This window comes from Rhipicephalus sanguineus, chromosome 3, assembly GCF_013339695.2.
Source record: "Rhipicephalus sanguineus isolate Rsan-2018 chromosome 3, BIME_Rsan_1.4, whole genome shotgun sequence".
Taxonomy (NCBI): domain Eukaryota; kingdom Metazoa; phylum Arthropoda; class Arachnida; order Ixodida; family Ixodidae; genus Rhipicephalus; species Rhipicephalus sanguineus.
The window spans coordinates 207,131,101-207,156,217 of NC_051178.1; the positions used below are offsets into that span (position 1 = coordinate 207,131,101).

Sequence of the window (25,117 nt, forward strand, 5' to 3'; positions counted from 1 at the left end):
GTTTCCTCTGTCCGAACGGTCTAACTACCTCGGAAACACAGGTGCAGAGCGGATCGAGTGAGTTATGGTGACACAGACGTTATGAAATATCTGTTCCTGCGCAGTATTTCTCTTGTTCTTTCCAGAGTTTTGGATAGTGCAGCGTCTTTCTGAACGTGGCTGCTCATTGGAAATACCGTGGCACATTTTCTTAAGGATAGCCAAAAAAGAGCTGCTCGCTGAAGCACAGTCGTGTACCACTTCGTAATGGAGGGGATAAGCGAATAGTGGTCGCCGCTCAGATTAGAACCCTCGCGTCCCAGATGGCGGGGAATAGGCACCGACGTAAATTTAAGGGGAAATTATTTTGTACCATCTTATTTTAAGGTTTGGTTGATGATTTGTTTCCTTGCGTTCACCTACGGTGTATAGTCGTCGCAATAGTCACTCATTAGGTCATACAGTGACATTGCTGATTGACAGCTGCAGAACAATTTCGGTGAGCGAGACGACGAGTGTAGCACTGAGTTACCGAAACCAACTTAACAAATTGGCTGCTCTTCTAGACTGCTTGATTGTACTTATCGTGGTCATCGTGGTTACAGCTACGTTTACGTTTCGTTACATTGTTCATAGAATTTTCTTATTTCGCTTTGAAGCTAAAGCGCACATCGTAGTACAGCAGCAAGGGTGCTAGGTTTTAGCATTGCAGGGAATAATCGCAACTGTTAGCAGTTTAATGCATTCTATACGCTTGAACTATCAGGGATTTTCTTATTAAGCAAATGAAAAACGAAACCGAGGGCAATAATAAAATAAGCGTCCACTCTACATAGTCTTGTTCACTTTGTTTAGTTTGGAACAGTTCGGTACCAAACGTATATCTGTAAAAGGTGGTCGAAATTGCGTGTAACTTACACGTAATATAACTTCACTGGTCAAGTGCTCTTTGTATATAAACGGCGAAATGAACCGTAATGCTCTTGGAGTAAAAGAACTAACTGCGTGAATGTATTCGGAGGAAGTGTCCATCGTGACGTGTGCATTGCGTCTGCAGCAAATTGCTCAAGCTGTTGCCGGTTGTGACGCTGGTGGTGACGCTGGTGACGTTCGTGGCGTTCGTGGTGGCGTACAAGAACCGCCAAGAGAGACCCGCCTACGTTGTCCAGACGCACGAATCGCAGGTCGAAGGCAGGGCCGTCATGATCGAAGGTACGTGGTCTATTCGTGCTGTGATGCTACTACAGTGTGCCAGCGATGTAACCCCGCGAGAAGCACACAAAACGAGGCTTCCTACATTCACTTATGTGTCCAAGTCGTGGTACCAGCGGTATAATGCTGCGCAAAGCACACGCAACGAGGCTTTCTACCTTCGCTCAGGTGTCCAAGTCGTGGAGTTCCTGGCCATCCCGTTCGCCGAGAGCACGGCTGGCTCGAATCGATTCCGCAGACCAGTGGCTCGTTCGTTGCCTCGCAGGCTGAGCGCTCGCAGGTTGGGCCCTCCCTGCTTCCAGAGGAGGGATGGCGTATCCGCTACCAATGCCTCGTCGACCACGGCAACAGCTGAAGGGACAGCAACGACTGCTATTGGCTCGCGTCCGCCGGCGTCCGATGGCCGGCACCATCCACCGTCGTCCGCAGCTGCCGTTGTTTCGGAAACTTCGGAAGAGGATCTCCGCGGCTCCAGCGGAGTCACCCCGCCAGCAACTATCGTGCTGGAAGGCCGCGAACAGCCGTCGGAGGACTGCCTGCATCTCAACATCTGGGTGCCCCACATGGTAAGGAACTTACGCACCAGCCATGCTAACTGAACTCCTGTAATCGCCGCCAGAGTGCAGTGCTAAACATAACGACTTGTAGTTAACCACTGTACTCGTATACCGGAAAGGTGACTTGCGTTCATAGACCGGCAAACACGCTCATCACTAGACTCACTCAGACGCACCCAGACTCAGACCGAACCGTGATTCTGATTCTGAGTGAGCCCGGTTGAGGAAAAGTTTTTCGAGTCTGAGTTCGAGTGAGTCCGCTTCAGCAAAATTTTCAGCAATTTTCAGCAAAATTCAGTAAAATTGAGTCGTAAGCGAAAAACATTTTTTGGGTGAGTCTGAGTGAGCTCCTGCCGACGTAAGCTTGCGCTTAGCGTTACTGGAACCGTGTGCATCTTAAAATGGATCTTCAGTTGCGCGAGGTCACTGTTCATGAATAAAAGCTATTTGAAATGCCGCGCCAATATTTTAGCCCAAGTGAAGAGGCTCACGGACGAGCTAATTAAACATCCTGTGCTGGCACTGCGGCAGGTCCGTACGGATCCTTAAACGAAAGTTCGCAGGCAAGAAGCGAGTTTACTCTGAAACCGTAAACATGAACAAGCAGTTAATATCGGAGGCTGTATTGGTTTTTAAGTGCGGAGCACTTTAGGGGCTCGGCCTGTCGTATGCTGTCGTAGCTTGGCGTAACGCAGACAAAACCATCTGTAACATACTGAGCGCGCGCTCGCGCCAAGGAGAAGTCTTCTTCCTGTTCATATTGTAAAGCGTGGGATTGAAATGACAGGGACGGGACAGGGAGTAACAAACACACAAGCGCTAACTTTCAACAATAATTTATTGGGAGCATAACATAAAAATGTTGGGCTCTCGGGCAAAAATAAGCGGGGCTTTCACGGCTCCAAACAAACTGGGAAAACTGTGCAGGCGCAGCAACCCAACTGCGCGCAAAGCTCGCGGCTGTGACAAAAAGAACAAACACGTCACGTGCCATGAAAAGAAGCGCTAGGTGGTGTGTACCAGCTCCCGCTAGCGTGTGGAAAATACTACGTAGGGCAAACGGGGCGGTGCCTCAATGACGGGCTTAGAGAGCACCAAAACAATGTAAAGAAGAGTGGCGATGGTTTGCTTTTCCCGCATTGTAGCACGTGTGGGTGTTTTCCTGTTTTTGATGAGTGCTCGGTAGTGCGCATGCACCAAGATGAAACTACGCTGTTGATTGTTGAATCGGCTACCGTGCATAAGTTAGGCCAAGATTGCGTCAGCGCACCATCATTGTCATTATCCCGAAAAGAATTATCATTCCTTGGCGCCTCCACATTTGCGCATGCCTGAGTGATCACAAGTTTTCGTGCATACATCTTTGATCCGGTTTCCAATAAATCATTGTTGAAAGTTAGCGCTCGTGTGTGTGTTACTCCCTGTCCCGTCCTCGTCATTCCAGTTCCGCGCTTTACAGTATGAAAGTGTCGCACCAACAAGACCAAATATCTACCCTTGCCAAGTTCGTCCTCTTGTTCTTCGAGCGCCTTGATGATGATAAGTGCTGAGCACTTTAGGGGCCCGGGCTGTCGTATACAGTCGTATGCCGTAGTTAATATCGTAACTGTCGTATGCTGTCGTCGCTTGGCATAACGCAGGCAAAGCCCAGTATAAAAATGGAAAAAAAGGAAGCAAGCGAGAAATAGAAAGAGAGAGAAAGGGAAAAAATAGGAATAAAAATAGAAAAAGAAAGAAATAGAGAAAGAGAGAGGAAGAAATAAATAGAAATAAAAAGAGAAAAAAGACAGAATAAACGGAAAAAGAGAAACAGAGAGGAAGAGAGAAGGAAAGAAAGAGAAAATCGAAGAGAAACAAGGAAGGCTGCCCAACTCCGCACTTCCTTCAGGCTTGGCACCCCTGTTGCGAAGCTGCCTTGATTTTTTTTGTTATTAAAATTAGCGCAGCTCGCACTAAATCGCGCAAGGCTGGGTCACAGCAGAGCCGCTGGGAACGTTTCAGCTTCTCATGTTAACCACCTGTACAGAATGCTTGGGCGGTCATGGAGGGCGCGCCGCTTCATGACGATGATAATTTTCCATCTACGACACACGGCATACCTCGACCATAACAGCTCTGCTCTAAAAACTCCTGTAGGTCGTATGTGACACAGAAATTGGGCAAATCCCACTGCTCACCATTCTGGTCCACTAAAAATTAACAAGGGAAAACACGAACGGCAAACAACGCTTAAGATTCCTGTACAGACGTAACCAATAATTGAGGGAGACTTAAACGAACCGTCGGAAACGCCGGGACCGCACGTTTCAGCTTCTCTTGCCAACAATCTGTACAGAATGCTTGGTCGGTCATTGACGACGAGTCGGTTCATGACAGTGATAATTTTCTATCTACGACACACGGACAACCTCGACCATAACACCTTTGCTACAAAATTTTCTACCTCGTTCGAGCAAGCCAGGAGTCGTATTATAATTTTCAACACCGCGAAGAAGAATTTTGTGCTGCGCGACCACACAATTGATCGAAGTGGCACTGCCCGTTCACGTGTGACAAAACGTGCATGTATTATACTTCTCGACATCACACAAATTATTTTGCTGACCTTATTGAAGGTGCGTCACTGAGACCGGCAGTGGTATTCGGTCTGACAAATAATCGGCGAATCCTACTTGGCACAGGAATCTGGCAACGCAAGCATGTCGTCCGACTCGACCGATGCGAAAGAGCGCCGCCCCAAGAGGCCCGTAGTCGTCTTTTTCCATGGCGGAGGCTTCCAAGAAGGATCCAACAGCGATCCCAGATACGACGGCAGGTAATTCGCATGGTTCAGCGTAGCCGTCGCCACACTGACTTGTCTTGCTTTGTGGGCGTCCAATTTGCGGATATTAAAAAAGATTGGCTGTGGTTTAACTCTGTAAAACCTACTTATGAGCGAAAGCTCTGTTTGACTTGGTTTTCCAAAGGCTATGCACACGCAGTTTCAGTTTCGTCTGGTCACGTGGTACCGCTGCGGCGAGGCTCCGAGCGAGCGTGGCTGCGACGCCTCGCCGTAGCAGTTCACGCGGCGTGGTTTCACGCCTGCCACATTTGCGCTCCGGCTGTTCAAGGTCATTGCGACGCGATGAATGCTCCATTATGTAAGGCATGCTGTACGAGGTAACAGCGACGACTAGGTAGGAAACATAGCTGATATGACTGGCTAGTTTGCTGAACAGTGCTTGAGAATATTGGTGTCGAAGTGTTCTTAAATATCAGGTCAGTCACTTTACTTGAGAACTGTGCTGAGAGAATCTAGATGGTCATCGAGGGGGTGTAGTGGTTACGGCGCGCGGCTGCTGACCTGAAAACGCAGGTTCGATCCAGGCCGCGGCGGTCGCATTTCGATGGGTGCGAAATGCTAGAGCCTCGTGTACATAGATTTAAATGCGCTTCAAAGAACCCCAGGTAGTCGAAATTTTGCGGTGCCCTCCATTATGGCGCGCCTCGTAATTATATCGTTGTTTCAACACGTAAAACCCCAACAATTCTAAAAAAATTGGGATGTTTCCAACTCTGACATGTAAAAAGAGAGAAATTGAAAGCCGGAGCGATTTCCAAGAAGTCCTGAGGTCCATCTTCCACGAGTCGTGACTTCAAGGCACATACATCTCCTGCATAGGAAACGACACCGAAAATATTAGTTGTTCTACAGTTTGTAGAAAAGCTAATACAATGAGTTATCTAGAGTTGCTTCAGGTAGTTCTGTTTCCGTCGTGCGTGCGTGCGTGCGTGCGTGTGTGTGTGTGTGCGCGCGCGCGCGCGTGTGTGTGTGTGTGTGTGTGTGTGTGTGTGTGTGTGTGTGTGTGTGTGTGTGTGTGTGTGTGTGTGTGTGTGTGTGTGTGTGTGTGTGTGTGTGTGTGTGTGCCCAAGGCAACAGATAAGTGTCGAATAAGTATGTCATGTCACTATTACTTGGTTGCTTTTGACGTGATGACCTTCAAACTCTGCACAACTGTACTACAGAAAAGGAGTGAACTTATGGCTCTGCTTTGGCGGTGTTGGGCGTTTCGTTAGGTGAAGTTCCACAAATTCGGGTCTGAAGAGCTACGCGTTGAGGGTGCAGAGGCCGACGAATTAAAACAGGAGAAGGTGTCTGTTGGGGAGCTGTTGTCCAGCCGAGGTGGACAAGAGCCCCTGTATATCCAAATTTCTGGACGTCCATTGCACCTGCCGAGGAGTTGGCTCAACCACCGCTCCACTTGCTTACGTAACGACAACGACGAACCTGTGGACCGGGCGTTCTAACTTACGACACCCAACTCATAAGATCGGCATTCCAGGCCACCGGTTCGGCCCATTCCCTAGACATAGCACGGTCAACAATCTGCGCACCACAGTGCACACGAGGCCAGCAAGCTTTATCTGCGGTATGCTTGTGTTAGTAAGCTGTCAGGCGGAAGGGACAGTCGGGTGTTCGGGCCTATAGGCGGGGCTGCGTGAAAACGGGTCGTGAGCACCTGTTTTTGACAGGTAATCGCGCGGCTGCGCAGCTCCCCGCTTTTGGAAGCAAGTGCAGCATGACTATGTTGACGAACCCCAAGGTCGAGGGATATTAAACCTCCATGTATCTGCAAGATAGCGTCGATTTCATTTCAGGGCATACTTCCTAATAAATGCAGTCATTGCTGCTGTGAGAAATTCGTTCTGTTTGTCTAGATTACTTTTATTCATAGCTCATGAACAACTAATTCTAGCAACGCACGTAAATGACCGTACTGATCACTGAGGAAGTGAAAACAAGCAATGATATTGAACTGAAACTGCTCAGTAGTTTCGACTCAGAAAAGGCTATTCTGTATTTACGACGTTGTTTCTACGCAAAAAAAGAAAACGACAACAAAAGACCTTGGTACACTTTTACAGACGTTAGACATCAGTGCGCATTACTTATTATCTCTATTCACTGACTCTCTGCAGCCAAGTGACATTCGTGACCACAGTCATGAAAGATGGCTTATCAGAGCGTTTGCTCACTTCCTCTACCAACCGCCCTGATTCCTACGAAACTTTCATGACGCAGCGTGTCAGAATCTTGGGCGGCAGTTGTCAGACTACTTTGTTTCTGGCGGTTATGGTGCTGCTGCTTTCATTCACTCTCTCCTACGTTGTACAGAGACCGACGCTTAGCTGACAGTTCGCGCATGACGGCAACAGTACATCGGTAAAAAGAATTTGCTGAGTCATTACCGCAATCGTTGTCTTTAGCTGATGACGAGGCAGGAGCGTGACGTTTCACGAGAAGCAATAAACGAAGATGACTCGGCGATATTGCAACATGCGCAGGTATCTATCGGCGCTCGGTGGCGTGATAGTGGTGGTTCCAAATTATCGGGTCGGATCGCTCGCCTTCGTCAGCTCCGGTGACGACAGCGACGAAGACGAACCTGGCAACCTAGCTCTGTTGGACCAACGGATGGCGCTGGAGTGGGTGCGCTCGCACATCGACGACTTCGACGGCGACCCCGGCAGCATTGTGGTCGCAGGAGCCGGATCTGGGGCTTCTTCGCTGGCGCTGCACCTCCTGAGCCCCGAAGCGCAGGGCACAATGATGGACCTGAGGCGCTTCATGCTGCACAGCCCATCGGTCTTCGGCCCTTTCGCCGACCAGAGCGTGCCCAGACAGGTAGTTCATTCCCCACACTCCTCGAGTACGTAATGTCTACCTTTTAAGTGCGGAGCACTTTAGAGGCCCGGGCTGTCGTATGCTGTCATCTGTCTCATGTCGTCGCTTGGCGTCACGCAGACAAAACCATGTAGCATAGCAAATAGTATAGTATAACAAGGAGGCAGGCGAGGGTGAGGAGGGAAGGGAGGGGGAAGGAAGGGTTAGGGGAGAAGATAAAGCATAGCATAATCATGTACAATATAGCATAGCCCTGTGTAGTATAGTGTAGAGCGGGAGAGGGAAGTGAGGAAAGAAATATATGAAATGGTTCACAACCTTTAGTGCTCAGCTAGAGTGTACTAGAACAGGGTAGTGCTCGGAACGAGCTTCGAAAAGTGAAGCCCAAACAGGGTCAATCCGCTTGCAGCGCTGCGATGGGTAGTCTGCAATGTGTCGTCGTTTAAGAGTTGCGCGCGGCTCCGCCAAAGTGGCGCAGGAGTATACAATGCCCACTTCTCACTCAAAAGGCCCGGGTTCGAATCACAGCTGTGGATGGTGGGCTTTTATTTTTAGTATTAACTCTTATAACTGTGTTGGTTTTCCTTTGTTTTTTAAAACTAGCTTTTGTTGCTACGTATTGCTACAAAAAGTAACGTAAAATGTGAAATCTCGTTTCGAGTCTCGTAATCGCGAAAATCTCGGAGGCCATACTTTACGTTTTTGTTCAATCCCGGGCGGTGGCGCTGCAAATAACTGCACTCATTGTCAAATTTCTTCTATGTTACTTCACATTTTGCGTAACTTCTTGAACCAACACGTAGCAACTGAAGCTAGTTTTAAGAAACAAAGGAAAACCAATACAGCTATAAAAGGTGACACTAAGAATAAAAGCCCACCGTCTACAGCTGCGATTCAAACCCGGGCCTTTTGAGTGGGAAGCGGGCATTCTACCCCTGCGCCACTTTGGCGGAGCCGCGCGCGCAACTCTTAAACGACGACACATTGCAGACTACCGATCGCAGCGCCGCAGGTAGATTGACCCTGTTTAATCTTCACTTTCGGTATACTGGTGCTGCGGCCTTTCCGAGCACTTCCCTGTTCTAGTACACTCGGAGCGCGTAGCTGCAGCCGTTGAGGGCGACGGTCAGGGCAAGAGCGTTCCTGACGCATGGTGACTGCATCCGGTGAACAGTCGTTCAGTCTGTGGTTCCCGGTGGCGCCGGCGGAACGCAGCCATCCTTCGGAACTCACGCCTGCCAGCTCAAGACGCTTCGCGCGGCTCGTGAGCGCAGTGTCTTGAACCCATGACAAGTAGCGCTCCGCCGGCGCCACCAAGAACCACAGACTGAACAGTCGTCTACTGGATGCAATCACCACGCGTCAGGAACGCTCTCACCCTCACCGCCAGCAGCCACGCACTCCGTGTGTCGCGTTTCACTCGCAGAGCACCGTACGTTTGCGTATCAGCGTATTGATTTTGTATGGCTGGTGCATTGCTTCAGTCGAAGAAAGCGAGACGATAACAATGCTGTGTGATGCGCAGTCCCAGCAGAACCTGGTTCCCCTGGCTCGCAGCGTAGGCTGCACCGGCAGCGGCACGCCTGAGCTCCTTCGCTGCCTGCGCACATTATCAGCCGGCACGCTCGCGAGGCTAGAGCCCGGACCGGGTGGGCCATTCGAGCCCACGTTCGAGAGCCAGTACCTTCCGGACTCACCATCCGGCCTGCTCCTCAAGATACCTCCTTTTCGAAAGCAGGCACGTGGCACAGTTGTGCTCCTTTCTAAAACACTTCAACCAACATTTAAGCTCTGCGCATCACATCAGTATAGCTGTGCCCCGGAAGACTACAGGGCAGGTCTACACTGTAGTAAATTTGTCCATGCAGCGTTAAACGAAATTATTTTGCTAACTATTGTGCCGCACGATCTTCGCTAATAACTTAGTGCTTGCTCATGCCGTTCATTACAGCCGGCCTGCTCTTATTGACCACCGCAATTTTCGCGTATCTCGCGAAAGAAAAAATGGCGGCAGATTTAGCCTTTCTTGTTGGAATCTACGTACGGCAAAGCTTCGTTTCTTGGCATATCGGAGTCATTCTTGCTCGGTGCGGCGCTTATCTTGCCCTGATTTGTGTAGCTTTGTACGGTTTTGTTGAGATCGCTTGTTGGCGAAGATAAGCGTAGCTTTGGACGCAACGAGCCTTATAGAGGTACAAAGAGTCAAACCGGCTCTTTGCGCCATTGGTTTGTGTTACTTTGCCTCTCCTTGGAGGTGCACATCAAAGCGCTCACGCGGCTGTCGACGCCCAAGAAGGCAGTAGCAGAACGCACGTGCAACACGGGACCACCATTTCTAACACCCTGTTACCACCTCTGGCCCTTTGCACCAACCGCCAACGTTCCGCCTGCTACGACACAGGACGGCTTCTCCCTCCTACTTTCCACTGCGAAAGGAGTAGCGTAGGGGGATACAGTCCTACAGCGCTAACTGTGGGTGCTCGTTGGTGTCATGACGCAGCACATCGTTGTACCGCTTTTAGATGGCGGCCGCTGTATTACTGAGAGGCATCGAGAATATGCTTGTAACGTCAAGAATGGTCGCGATGGTTTCTTGGCCTTGTACTGCAACACATGAGACTGCAAGCCGCTTTTTCATCACAACATCATGATAAAAAAACGGAAATAATCTAACAAGAGAAATTATCGAGGCATAGAGGATTTGTAGATTAGGGTCTGACTGCGCCAGAACTCCCTCCCTCGGGCTCTGTGAAAAAGTTGAATTTCCTGAGATTGTAAGATGCTCGCGCATGACACTTGTGTGCTTCTTGAATGGTTTTGTTTCTCTTTTAGCATTTCGAGAGTATGCGTATATCTGTACGCTTTCCGAAATAAACGTTGTTGAAAGTTAGTGCACGTCTTTGTCCCTTCTCTTGTCCTGTTTCAAATTTTGCGCTACGTGAAAAGTTAGGCGGCGTCATATCTGTCGAGAATATGAAATAGGAAAATATAGCTGGCGTTGGCATGCAACAAGCATATGCGTGTGGTGGTACCCTAATTCACCCGCGCATAGTTCGGCTGTGCTCAATGACAGGTGCAATTCCTCGATCAGTCGGGGACCTATTCGGCAAGAGAGCAGCACCAGCTCTCACTTCCAACAAAACACATGATAGTTCACAAAGAAAGTTTCGCGCCAAAGTTTCATCTCACTCCATTGGCTGCTAGGTGCTGATGGGCAACGTGGCGGACGAAGGCCTCCAGGAGTTCAGTTCTTTCAACGAAACCCTGCCCACCGGCCTCTCTCCGGACACAGTGCTGCACAAATTCCTACCCAGGGAGCTCGCCAAGCACGGCGTGCACGACGCGAAAGCGTTGCTGCGTGTTTACCTCAATGACACGACAGGTACGGCCGCCGAATTCACCACTTCGAACATTCAGGCAATGCAATAGGCGCATCGGGTGGCCCTTTCGAAAAAAAAAGAACACTTTCGAGTGTTTAATACTTTTTTCTTCAGGTGTGTTGCTGCTAGTCGCAATGAACGGAAATCGCAATGAAAGAAGCCCAGACCTGTCGCCGCCGCCTGTAACGCGTACTCATCGACATACACCAAGTACCTAAACCTAAATCAGCGCTAATCATAGAAGGCGAAGTCTCCTTACTGAACTACGTGTTGTACACTAATATATCTGTCGGGTTTTACGTCCCAAAACCACGATATGATTATGAGGCGCCGTAGCGGAGGGCGCGGGAAATTGAGACCGCCTGGGGTTCTTTAACATGCACCTAAGATCTAAGCACACGGGCCTCCAGTATTTCGCCTCCATCAAAATGCGACCGCCGCGGCCGGATCGAACCCGCGACCTTCGGCTCAGCAGTCAAGCAGCATCACGAAAATGCCACCACGGCGGGTGTTTTTTGCACTGAAAAAAGCGTGAGGAAACTACCTAATTACTGGAATGCTTTTCAGTGCCCGTGTCGATAATTAAAATGACTTCTGGGCAGCAACAGTCACTATGAGTTAATTTTTCATACATTTTAGGAAGCGTTTTTTTCCCTATACCTTGGATTGCTAGCATAGCACTCCTAGAGTGCTGCAGATCCTTTGTTGTGCACTTTGTTAGCGAGATTGACTAGAAGATACGTACGCGATTCATATAAATGAAGCGACCCATATATCCTAAATTTTTTTATCTCACTAATTGCTGCGTGATTATTGGCCGCATTGTCTTTTGGAGTGAGTTATTTCTGAACCGTGGGTCAACCACCGACACTGGCAAAATAGCGATGCAACGCCAGCCAGAAACTTCCCTTTTAATGAAATCTTGGCGGTGGTATGATGTATAGCACGTAACGTCTCTGCTCTTGTCACATGGCTCTCGCATGTGATGACGACAGGAAGTTCCGCTGCTGCATCTTTAGGTTAGGGAAACACGCGGCACTAAAATTATGGTACGCGGTATGCACGTATGTGTAATGCGGTATGAACGGGAGTGACCAATAGCCAGGGCGCTACAGATGTCACATTCTTTTTTTTTAATACAGCCTACAGGCACGTAAACTGTAGTCGATCGCTACTCGTGTGCACTTCCGTCCTTTGCCCTTTTTGTGAGCGCTGCACAGTCCTAAGCATGAATCGATTGCTACTGCCTACGTGCGCGTCTTCAGCCAATGTAGTGCGCAGAGACAATTTCAGTTCCCGCGCCGGTGCTTAAACGATAACTTTTAGCCGACCGCCGTTTCAGAAGCTTTGATTTGTACGGGCGTTCACAAACACAATATACGTTTGTGATTAACATGCAGGCTTATAGCAACGCGAACTGCTATTTAGAGAACACAAACGATTTATTTTCGCATTAAAAGGAATAACCGCCCACCTTATTACTGACCTGACTCGTTCCCAACGCCATAAGCCCATCGTTAGACGTTATTTCGTTCGTTCGTTCACGATCTTGTTCTTTCTTTTTTTTCGTCAGCTGCAGCGAGTTAGCGAACCTCATCCGCTGCGCGCTGGCCTTAGCACGTCCACGCTGTTGACCCAGCGCGGCACAAGCACAGCACTCGGGCAACTCGCTTCTCTATCGCGCTCGCTCCACGACCGAAAAGCAGGCAGCGGAGAAAAAATAAGTAGAATGGGAAAAGCCGTTCGCGTGGACAGCGTTGCCTGACCTTATATGCTTCCACCCGCGCGCCCTCGGCAACACGCGAGTGCCTGTGCAGCCATTAGAACGGCACAACATTTTTCGTCGCCTGTCGGGAGTATTTTCCCAAAGGAGCGTCAACAAGGGCCGTAAGGTTACATCCAGTCAGGTTTGAAAAATGAAGAACGTAAAGATCGTTATTGTAAACGCGACTGGTCATGTTTATTGCGTTTTACTTCTCGAACGGTGCTTTTGCGCAATTCCGCGAATGAACCAAGATCAAATGCGTGTCAATCTACGTGCCGTGTCAATACATGCGCCAGGAACCAGAATGTTTGTCGCAGTTTGCATTCTGGCGGCGTATTCCGATAGCAACCGCTGCGTGTGCCTTGTTCACCTAAGCACACCAAGTCCTCACCAGCGGAGTGGAATATATGTGCATTTTTTATCATGGGGTACTGCTTCAAGATGCCACAATTTACACCATCGGGCAGTAGGCACGCTGACGCTAATCTATTTCAAATGTTTCTTTTTGTTCGAAGCGAAGCTCCTTAGGCCCGCACCCCGCCGTCGCCGTCGAAGCTCCCTTCTCTCAAACATCGCTTTGGGTAGCAGTGGCCGGTGATTTAAGAGGAAATGTTTAGGCCTTGAGCAGTTTGGTCCTAGAGCACCAGAAGTTCGAGGTTAAAAGAAATAAGCTCTATGCAAAAACTGGTTATAATGTTCCATTATTAAACTTAGCGCAAAATAACACGGACAAAGTGAAGTGGTAACATACACAGACGAACATTATAATGTTCGTCTTCACTTTCACCACCTTTATTGTGGATTGTGAAATGATAATCATCATTCTAGCGCACTACGGGCGCTTTGTCGAAGGTAGCAGCAGACGCTCTCCCAACCCGGCGCCGTCGCAAAAAGACAATAAAACGCTGCGCGCGGCGTTCCGTCACCGCTGTCGAAGCTCCCCGCCGCATCACCACTCGCACCCCACTCCTACCCGTCTCCCTCTCCCTGCGCTGCGCGCACCGCACTCGCTCAGTCGTTCCCGCCACCGAGCGCAGCAAACGCTCTCCCCACCCTACCGCCTTCATGAAAGCCAGCAGCGAGATCAGGCGCATAGTCGTTTGCGTTCCATTTCTAAGGAGCTTCGCTCATCGGTTGAATTCGTACACGGAACTGCTGATTATTTAACACAGAAGTGTTTTATGACGGGGTCCACCACGCCTCCACTGACGTATTTCCGTCACGGATATGACGTTGTAAAATATAAAGACTATCAGATGGCAAAGAAAAAAACTAGAAGAAAAAATTTGCAGTGGCTTAGCTCGGCTATGCCAGGATAAACATAGCCTTAGCAAATGTTCAGCTGAATATTCTTAGCTTTCCAGATTGTCTAGGATTATCAGCCTTCTTCTGTTCATTCTTCGTGCGCTGAACCGCTAATTTCCGGGCAACTATTTCGGGATCCGATGAGATACCTAAGCTTCTCGGCTCTTCTGCGCTGTCGAGAACCATTTGCGCTCTCCTTCTCCATGACGTTACCCACCTGCAAACGCCAGTCAGAGGCGCTATGAAGCGGCCCCAGCGCAGTGTCAGACGGCGACTGCACAGCGAAGGCTACGCGCGCGCCGGCGGCACTGTGTCTATGGATACGACGTCACTCCTCTCGAATGCGGCGCAGACCAGCAGCGGCGAGCCGCGCGCGCCGGCGCCAGCGTGTCTGCCGTGCCTACAACGCCACTCTTCCCGAACGCGCAGACCAGTAGCGGCTAGCCGCGCGCGGCGGTGTCGGAGAGCGCATGAGATGCCAGCTCCGGTGACCCAGCTGTGTGACACCACTGATCCTCGCGCATGCGCAGCACGGCTCATGACCATCCACGCGAAATCGGCTCCGGCTACGCAAGTGTAGCTAACGCTACAAAAGTTCCGTCACCGGTAGTCGAGCTTGCGACCCCTCGCTCCGCAGCGCGCAGCGCGAAACGTTTCGGCCACAGACGGCACGTTCTCTGCCATGCTAACGCGAGCTCTTTTATATACACCATTTGCCGGTGGCGATACTCAGAGATTGGTGGTACATCAGCGTGTTTTCATTATCACTAACAAGATGGCACGAAGGGCTCGAAGAGCGCGCTTTAAAGGTCGTCGCCCCACGTGCATGAGCGCGCGCTCCTCTACAGGGCGTGGTCGCTCGTGCGCGCTTATCTCATGATGTCGGTGGTTTGTACGTCTTGTGCTCTCACCACAAGTTTGCGTTGAGAGCACGAAGGTCACTCCGCTCACTGCAACGGCCGCTTTTGCGAAAGAAGCGCGCTGCTCACACAGAAATAAGTTACAACTGTGACAGTTCGCGCTCATCCTGTGCATGTTCGTTCCGTGCGTCTTTTCTGTTTGAGCAGCGCGTTCCAAGTTTCGAGCTGCTTGCCGTTCTTCGCGTGGCATTAAAATTTGTTGCTGTAGCATTCATTCCTTTGCGCTTTGGGACAAAAGAATGCACAACAAACGCTCAAATACGTCTGTGAAGACACGTTTCACTTTTGTGTTCTACCGATTTCTATGACAAAGCGATCAGCCATGTTTTTGTTTTTTCTTGAGCAACGCACTCTTAGCAGCTTACAAATGTAACTTAATAGAGCGTATCACTGGGATCGCCTAATACGCGGAATGTTTAACAAGCACGCGTGTCTGCCTTGTTTAAGCGTAACTCTTGTAGTGTACCTGCCTTCTTTTATCCTGTTCATGGCCTGCATTCGGCAACTAAAGTGCAGATGCTGAAGGCGCGTACCGCGTACCATTATGTCACTGTCACGGTTCGGCAGGTAAAATATGGCGCTCCCAGATCGTGCAGCCGTGTAGACAATAAAGCCAGCGAATGAACTGTTTTTAATGTGCAGCTAGAAAAAAAATGTCCATCAAACAGTAGCAGAAAGACTAACCGCCGGCGTTATTTTGTGCGGAGGCGGCTATTACACTGTTCTCCACGGAGCCTGTAGCGGAGCTCTGTGGGTTATTTTCGTGCGACCAGTTTCGCGAGATCTGACGGAACAAGCACAATAAGCTTTCAGTAGCAGCGGGCTCCAACGTTTTGGCACCTTTCCAACTCAGCTAAAGCAGCGGATCAAGAACGTGGTCGCTAGAAAAGGATGGCGAATCTCTGGAAGTAATTGCCCCTGAAAACACGGACGGAGGAACGTTGCGGAATATTGTGTAATAAGTGGCAGCGCTCGTCTGTCACCACCGCGATACGTTTGTCTCGAGCGCGCATTTCTGATGATACCAGTCGGCTAGTTTCATGTTACCAAGTCGCTCCAGGGTATCTCACAACCGCATACACAGTATTTTGGGCAGATCAGCTTCTTTTCCACGAGACACCTCGACTAAATTGGTCTTACGTACAGAACTCAACATGCTTGTCTAGAGCGCCGGAGCGGCGCATTCCTGACTGCATAAACGATGTCTACCGAGAACGCGCGCTTTGAAGTAGCCCAAATTTACGCATGCGCTGCCACCAATGATGCATGATTAGATTCAGGCTATCTCACACCAGGCATTGTCGGTAGACTTCACCAATACAGTCCGGAACGCTCAGCTTGAGCGTTCTAGACAGGCGCGTTGCAGTGCGGTGCAGTGCCGTCCCCAAATTCATTTAGGTTTACTACTTATGAACACAATATTTTACAACATTGAAGAAACTTTGGGATATTCAGATAATTTTCGTTTCAGGGCTATCGTGGGACGAGACGCAGAGCTTAGTGTCTCACCTGCTCGGTGACCTCCTTTACGTGTGTCCCACTACCTTCCTGGCGCAGTACCTGAGCTGGGGATTCGAAAACCAGGTGACTTAATCATATGGCTAAATAAATTTGGCAAGTAGAGCGTGCCCCCGGTCTCAGAGCGTTCACCTTCACTTAGCTTTTTACGCGGTGCACCGAATTTCGGCTTCGTTGTGCAATGCCACGTGATGAAGCGAGATTACCAGCGAGAAGGCACTGAACACGTTTACGTTTTCTCTCAAAAACTGACAGTCAAACAAGATAAAATTATTTTAAATTTTAACTGAGGGCGCTGAAATGACTCCATACCGTGACTGAACGAAAAACGCGATATTTTTTCGAGCGGCTCGTTTGTTTGTTAGACACATTAAAATGGATCCAACAGACAGCTATGCCAGGTAAAGCATAGGGGTCATTAATTGTGGTCTTTAACTGTAGTGTAGTAATAATGACGTAAACTGATCGTTCTTGTTCTGCGCTAAAAAATGTAACAGGGGGACGACACGGGAACACAGACGTGCGCACGTCTGTGTTCCCGTGTCGTCGCCCTGTTACATTTTTTAGCGCAGAACAAGAACGATGCAGTACCAACTAGCCCCCGTTGAATCCTTATTGAACGTAAACTGAAACGAATTAAAGTGGATGAAAAATCACCCTATCCATCGGTGAGATCTGAACCCGCAACCTACGAATTACGCGTGCGATGCTGTACCAAAGAAGCTACGAGGGTGATTTTTCGTCCTTAACGTATTTTTAGCGCTCTCCAACCAACTTACCTAGTTTCACTCTAAACTTGAAAAAAAGAAACTTTTCGTGAGTAGATAGCTTGATAGGCTTACATAGGTTCTCTGCATTATCGCGCTCAAATTTGTCGAACACGTCGTTTACCTTGAACGACCACGTTAGGCAAAACAAAAGGGGGGAGGGGATGCATTCAAACAGGGACGAACAAAAAAAAAACGTACAGGACCACACAAAACAAGCGTCGACTATGAAGTGAAGGGTCGTGATCGCGGTCCACGAGTGAGTGGTGTCCTGGCTTACCGTGTTTCCTTCTACACTACCAGCACTGAACAGCTCTGCATAATGCTGTCAGTTTTTGATTAAATTACGCCCAACGTTGGCTTGCGTTCGCTACTCCGGGCTAATGTCGGATAATGTAGACCATCCGCTGTTATATAACAGCAACGTTGCCTACATTCAATCAGAATCCACTGACAAAGTCTCGAATATGCACGTACTGAGTTGCTGCTGCATGATTTTTTGTCAGCTTTAAAAGAAATAACCACACAGGTGGATTGCCCTGCATTTTTTTCTTCTTTTTCTTCTTTTTTTAAAGTTATTGCTGAATCACTGAAATGAGGCGCCCGCAAAAGATGCAGCATAACCTGTCGGTCGCCAACGCATCACTTTTCTCCTGTAAAGCGTGCTTTGCCTTACGCAATATCGTTCTGTGGCGAAGCAAAAGTTCTGTTAATATTATCTGTGCAATTTAATGAATTAGCGCGATTGATATTCCGATAGTTCAGTTAGAATAGATAGCATGAAATTAACACCCTTAATATACGAGTATTATCTATATCTGTTAATTGAATATTAAACGTAGTCGTTGCTTCTACAAGATTTATGCTATTGTCCCATATGTGAAGAGCCAGAGTGGCGCGGACGACAAAAAATAAAGAAAAAGAGAAAAAATAAGGGAAACAACTGGAATATGTCGACAAAAGAAATAAACGCAGCGCTGCGTTTGTGATTCCTCTTAAGTAGTTCTCATCATTTAGTTAATTATTTTCAGAGAATAAACCCTCTGTCTAATTCACAAGTGCACTTCTCTCCATTGTACATTCGCGCAATTATTGGCGGCACCTGTCATGGTTCAAATGAAGACAATGTTCTAGCTTCATATGCTGGGGCTTCTCTTTTATACATGCTTCTATCGCGAGAGCCGATTCTACATTTCTCACGCCATAGAGCAAGCAAACTTGTTCATAGTCGCGGAAGTGACTGCGCCGCAATTAGTTGGGCGATAGGCATCGCAGGAAATCTGGAGTTACAATTAAAAGAATCTATATCAATCGAAACAGTCGAACACTGACTAAGGCTGAATGTGGAGCATTTTCGCTGCCGTTATCGTGAACGGTGTCGATGTTACAACACATCACTTCATAAACTTCCAGCTAGGCGCTTTACGGACGTAAGCTTGTTATTCCATCACCTCGCTAACGCATTTGAAGAATGCGGTCATTTTGGTGTCACAGGGTCGTGTAAAGTGTGAGTCTTGTGTTCCTCGGCAGATTTTATATAATCAGCATAACTGATCACGCGCAGGTGTACACTTTTCGGATGAGTCAGCGGTTGTCGTACATTGCCACAAACACTATGACTCGGTACGAAGACGTCGACCTTGTGTTCGGCCGGCCACTGCGTCAACCGGGAGCCACGGAGGCTGAAAAAAGCCTCAGCCGGGAGATTATTCGAGCTTGGAGCAATTTCGCAAAGTTCGGGTGAGCCAACCTTTCAAGCGTCAGAAGCGACGCTGTTACTAATGCTCTCGTGCGGCACAAGCAATAGTGGGTTACAATTCCTGTAGCACATACAAAGCACTAGCACATCAAAGCAAATAAAAAGAAAACGCATGTGACACAGGAGAGGTCTTGTGCAACGTATCCTTATGACCTTATGAGTGACTCGTACATTACTCCCTAAGTCTGTAATAGACTCAATAAAGCATGGAGCTAAATTTCATAGGCGCATGTTGTTGCCAGAAAAGGAAGCTTACGTAAGCACCGAGTGACCAAGTAGACAGCTTTTACTGAACGTTTGTGTCCTGTTTGGGTTTGCATAATGGAGCTAACGCAGCTCAGTTTGCGTTAAGTAGTGAAACTCATGGTTCGGTGAACAGACGCTCTTAATGTTTTCATTGCAGTATTTTGCATCAACAATCCTTAACGCTCTCGCGTTGCGCGAGGACTTTTTTTTAGCTTAGTAGCATCAGCGTAAATAAGTGTGTAAGGAACAGCTGCAGTTTTGCTCCAGTTGTGCTGCACTGTTGCTTGCGTTGCAGTTGTGTAGCACAGCACCAGATGTCACGCCGCGGGGACTGCTTAACGGGTAGGCGCTTTCAAGCTGTCCCTCGATTACAAAAAGCTATTCCACAAGTCATCATCGCTATCGTCGACCACCTATCGCGCGAGGAGCCACGTGTGCAGCTGTGTAGTTGCGCATGTTGTAGTTACGTAGTGTCGCACCACGTGTCCCGCCACGCTGCTTGCGTACAGTGTGGGTTCTTTACCGCTGCCTTCTGGTTGCCGGAAGGCTTAGCCACAATAAATAATGTCACCAGCAGCGGCCTCCCGTCGTTCGTGGATTCGCGCGTGCACCTACAAATGTGCACATGACGCGCTGCAATTGCGTAACATAACAGGAGGTTTCACGCCCTACGCATTACGTAAATTAATGAAGCCAACACACAATGAAGCTAAAGAACGTATAGGAAACTTTACTTGCACGTTTAAACTGTAGCATAGTAATTAGGACGTAAATGGAAAGTAACTGAAATGTGTGAAAAATCAACTTTCGAAGGTTGTAGGTTCGGTCCCTACCTACGTAAAGTTGATTTTTTTTATCCACTTTAATTCCTTTCCATTTATGTCATTATTACAATACTACAGTTTAAACATGGAAGTAATGTCCCCTATACCTTCGTTAGCTTCGTTGTCTATTGGCTTCACTAGTTCGTGTAACAAAAGAAACCAGCCCTCGGTCAATTCACCCCCATCTTTCGTTACGCATTACGTAGGTACAACCGGCGGTCAGTTTTGCGTCTCTGAGGTCTTTACCTTTAAGATGTTGTAGTGCAGCGTAATGTAGCGCTTTCGCTTGCTATATTGGTACTTTCTATACAGAAACCTGCCCGTGGTGAATGATAGCTCGTCCGGGACCACCATCGAGTGGCCGGCTCACTCGGACAGCGAGCACGCCACGGTCGACATCAGCGCCTCCGGATTCAGCCTCGTTCCCGACGAGCACTGGGGTCACTGTTTCCAGCTGCGGGCTCTGGCGGCCGCCGACGTCGTCTAAAAACTAACCCCCCGCGACCTCGACTCGCAAATGGTCGGCTTGTCGCGGAACTTTGCTTTGGCGAGCCCATACGCCAATGTGGAGCGCTGATGGCTTAGCGGCCGACAGCGCCTCGGGCTTGTTTCCTTCTGTTTTTTGAGCATACGCGTTTTGAATACGACTACGGAGAGATGCGGTTTAGACTTCCTTCTAAAGAGTGAATCGAACGCCGCACGCGGCACGAGCGCCATCGCCCGACTGCCTCGCGCGACATACACGTAGTTCCACGTTTTCTATCCATACCGCCGAGCGCGCTGCTCCAGGCGTAATGTTGCGCGCTAGATTTGATTTCGGCATTCTCTAATGCTGCACGTGTATAAACATGCCTTACGATGTTTTTTAGCCTTTCATGGCCGCTATTTAGTTTTTTTTTTAACTGCTATGTTGTTTGCAGTTTGAGTAAATATATCCCTGAAATTTAACAGTGTGTAAAACTTCCTCATACGATATTGATGTGTATGAAGTAATTTCATATCTTCTTGCACTTCAATTTTTGTCTACGTTATAATAAATATAACTTTATTTCCGACTGTTGATATATAAGCACCCAATTACATTGTTCGACGTGTGCGACAATGTCTTCAAGATAACGGTAGGCTGCCTACGTCTAAAATAGCAGGTAGGGAGCAGCGGATACAAATAACACAAATAATCCTCAAAAGAACCTTGCGACTTCTTCACATAACCAAAAATAAACTGGATTGAATAAAAGTAAGCTTGCGAGATAAGTGTCATTCGTAGCACTTGCAACCGGTTGTTTTGCGGATTTATAAGGGCGACACTTAAGCTATACCTTCTAGAGTGTACCGCGAAAGCGTTATCGCGAATAGTTCTCATCGCCTTCTCATTCGCTTCCCTTTCGATACACGGCATCAAGCAGTGAGGCATGCGGTTTTAAGGTCGCGAGTTGCGAATATCGCAGAACTGTTTCGATCATTCGCCCAACACTGCTTTTCCGCCATCTCAGCCCAAGGTTTCCGTGTGGCAGGACATGAACAGGCTCCCCGCGCGCGTTGCTTATCGCGCTGTCGCAGCGCAAAGTCGAGTCCGATCCGGATTTGCGACGGGGGTAACCGGCGGCGGCCTAAGCGTATAAACACAAGCACCGGACAATCGTCGCGACAAGCGGAAACTGGGACATCCGGTGACCGAGACGCGTGGCCGACGATAAAGCTCGCCCGCGCTAACAAGAAGAAGAGGAAGCAAAGCAAGCGCAAGAAACGCGTCCACGTGGGTGGCTTCGGCGTAAGTCGCGAGGCTGCAGCCACGCACTCTCGCCTCCTTTGCGGGCCACGACCCCGTGCGGTGAGAACACGGAAGTGCACTCGGAAGCGTGGTCGTCGAGATGGGATTAGCGGCGGCCGGATAAGGGCCGTCTTAATCAAGCTCCGTCGACGCCTCCCTAATCAGCCATTGCGCGCGAAAGACCGCGTTGATTCGTGGGACCTTCGATGATGTTGCCTTCTTCACGCTTTGTTTTTTCCGTTTTGCTGCCGGATGCGAAAGAGAGATGTGTGCGAGACAATCGGTGACAATGGCATTTCTGAGAGTCGTGATCTATACTGCGACATCGGCCGTCGTGAATTGTCTCTTGCTTGTTTTGTAGGAGTGGCAGTTATGCTGTTATTCTTCCGCTGCGCATAAGCACCATATTCAGGACGCCAAGTTAGTCATGCAGGCAACGCTTACCTTAGCCTAATTTGGGATGGATGCTTGATGGATACCCACAGACCCGTTCCTCATTTAACTATAGATACATAATTAAGTTATATTCTCTATAGATGGACTATCGTATTCTTGGCGACTTAATACCACAAAAGTATACCTTCTGTTCTTTTTTATTTATTTAAAGAAGCTTTCTTTGTAAAGTCTTCTTCATTTTTGTGACCATGGTTGCTATCGTGCCGGATAAGCCGCACCCTCGCCGGGCGAGCCTCGCTAGTCATAAGGTCGTACCCGACTTCCGACCTGCTGCTCTCCCTTGTCCAAGTGACATCCGGGTATGCCATTCTCGCCTTACGTTTACTCCCGAGTTACTCTCGTAAACATAATATCCCGACAGAGAATGGGCGGGACATGATCCGTCAGACACATCGCGTCGTGAACATCTGAGAGTTGGGGCGAGGCCTCCTCGATCAACACCGCCAGCGCGCGCTGCCGGAGCGGATCGCGGAGGCCGCGGTTGGGGAAAATACGAAGATGCGAATGAACCTAGCTTATGAAGATTGCAGAAGTTTGCCTTGGATCGGCTATAATAATCTTATTTAAAAATTATATTGAAATTTATTTCCCGCTGTCTCATACTGCCGCGCGCTCTTCTTTTGTTATTTTTATGTAACTGGTCCGTTACAGGTATAACCACTGCCTTGCGCAAACGGCGCCCCAATTTCTGGGAACTTTCCAGACTATTTCAGAATCTTCAGATATGCTTGAACGCGCAAGCGCGAACAGTTGAGTTCATTATAGAATTAACGCGGACACCGGCGATTAGGCCGGAATGGTCGATGCCGCATGTATAAATACCGACGCGCCTTACCGCAGATCAGATTATCGACGGATGTCGCTCTGTTCGACGCTATCAATGTACAGCTTGTATCGCTTGTCGTTTGACTTTTCGTTTTCCGGGCACAGGTTCGCCCAAATCAAGTACGTCATTAATAGCCCGACTACCGTCGTCTTCGCAGTCACGGCCACGTGACCATATTATTGCATGTACTTTTATTTCCTACCGTCTCCTTTCGATCATACTACGTGACAAAGCACGAAGAGTCGCATGAACCTTAAACGCTTCTCTTCATACAAACATGGCATATTCATAGTAAGTTCCCCGTTTACGTCTGGGTTGCGTTGAAATAAGTTGTCCGCAAAATGCAACAGTCACGCATTTGCTTTTGCGGCAAGTTTTGCACTAAAACGTATTTCCATTTCCAGTTCCGTAGTTCCAGTTGTGTTAATAGTTACACTATTAACACAACTGGAACTTGCTGGAACTTGCTGCTGTTAATAGTTACACTATTAACACAACTAGTTTTATTTATTCGATGAGCGCAAGATATAGAGCCCAGTGACATGGCACCCCTTTAGTTTAATCTAGGTCTGAAAGTAATACTTCCGCGTGAGGGAAAAAGCGCGCTGCCTTACCGCGGATGCAAATTTTTTGTGAGGGTCCATGTACACTCCGTCATCACATTGCATAGTCCATTTTCGTATCATGACGTACCATGTAATATTTTTGGTGTTCTGAGCTACGCTTTAATTCGAGAGATCGCATCGCAAAGAAACTTTAAAACCCGGTATCCTAGGAGTAAAACCCGGTATCCTAGGAGCATTTGAGCCCGTACACTGGCGTACGAGCGCACAGTTGAATAGGACTTCACAGTTGTGGCCCTCACGGCGAAGCGCACACGGTCGTTGTGAAGAGAAATAAAGAAACGGCAGATGGTTATTTCCGCATTCTTTTTCAAGGTCACATGTACACTGCATTTTGAGAATCGTAATGATCCGCTTTACTGCCCTTGTTGCTTGATTATTCTACATAGATTATAATTTAACGAGGGTCGCTGCTGATTCTTAACGAGCCTTATCGCTATGTCACCGGGAACTATTGCAGAAAAATTCGGAACGAAAACTTCTGGGAAATGAGCAGCGTTTTCAGTATTGCACTCACAAGAACAGTTTTATAATGCGCGAACAATAACCAAGGACGTGTTTGTTCCGGTTGCTGTGCGTACGAATCGCATTTACTACTACAGTACTGCAACTGTAGATTTTATCGCCATCACTCTGTGATTGGGAACATCGTGAACAGAGTTAGCAGATTTTTGGAGACCTTCCAGTTTTCGTTAAAGTGCAATGTCAGGGTGTGCTTACGTTTATTTATCGTGATGCCGTGACGAATGAATATTAATCAACGATCACCCAGCGTGTTCAGTAGGGTGGAACTTATATAAGGGCCATCAGTCGGGCTTTCGCTGGGCTGGCTTAAAGAAGGCCTTTGCAGAGGAAATGAAATTTAACGGAACGGTGCTGCGCGTAGCCTACGTCAAGGTGAGCAGTTTATCTTTTTTTTTTTCGAATATACGTGGGATGTGCGCCCAGGCACAATTTCGCCAAGTGAGCTAGTTAACGCGCATTTGTGTCGTAAACCGTGAATAGCTAAAAAACACGGTAAAAAGAAAAGGAAGTGTGCGGATTAAGCGCTAAGAAGTGCATTTTTTTAGAAAGACCTACCTGTGTATATACTAAGAAAAATTTTAAGATTCAGAACAAGGAAAAAGCATATAATGAAACACCATGCTCACAACCAATCGCTTGGCTGCGTGCATGCTGTAATGAGTCTACAGCAACATACTTATGACACGTTGTCCTAATAAACTCATTGTTTAGTGCTCACAAGGACGAGGACAAAGTTAAGAAACTAACAGTAGTACATGCGCTGGCTAGCTAAGTTTTAACGCGATAGCGTTAAAGAGCTCGTGTCGCAGAAATTTCGGCGTCGTTGTCGGTGACGGGACCGTTGGTTGTGAGCGAAAAATCAACTTGTCCGTGACCGAAAGATCGAGGAAGATGCAAATAAAATAAATGATAAAAACCTTCGCGTTCAAATGAAAATCGAATCCAGGCCTTCTGCATGGCAAGCAGGTGTTCTACCACAGAGCCACACCATTGCGTGAAACTGCTTCGAAAAAAAAAAC

At 48.3% G+C, this 25,117-nt stretch overlaps 2 protein-coding genes across 4 annotated transcripts; both read left to right on the forward strand.

Annotated features, from left to right (window-relative positions):
• The first annotated feature begins 1,013 nt into the window (after positions 1-1,013).
• Positions 1,014-4,804, forward strand: LOC125757914 (uncharacterized). Its single transcript, XM_049414283.1, has 3 exons — positions 1,014-1,191; positions 1,360-1,757; positions 4,730-4,804. The coding sequence occupies exons 1-3, from the start codon at positions 1,182-1,184 to the stop codon at positions 4,802-4,804; spliced, it is 483 nt and encodes a 160-aa protein (XP_049270240.1). The 5' UTR covers positions 1,014-1,181.
• A 2,243-nt stretch (positions 4,805-7,047) lies between these two features.
• Positions 7,048-20,758, forward strand: LOC119386269 (acetylcholinesterase). Of its 3 annotated transcripts, none has more exons than XM_049413848.1 (6): positions 7,048-7,413; positions 8,939-9,163; positions 10,618-10,795; positions 16,255-16,367; positions 18,633-18,808; positions 20,210-20,758. In XM_049413848.1, the coding sequence occupies exons 1-6, from the start codon at positions 7,066-7,068 to the stop codon at positions 20,382-20,384; spliced, it is 1,215 nt and encodes a 404-aa protein (XP_049269805.1). In that variant the 5' UTR covers positions 7,048-7,065; the 3' UTR covers positions 20,385-20,758. The 3 variants fall into 3 exon arrangements, with proteins under 3 accessions (XP_049269805.1, XP_037509525.2, XP_049269806.1); XM_037653597.2 differs by having other exon boundaries at positions 8,939-9,151; XM_049413849.1 differs by lacking the exon at positions 8,939-9,163.
• Positions 20,759-25,117: the final 4,359 nt, after the last annotated feature.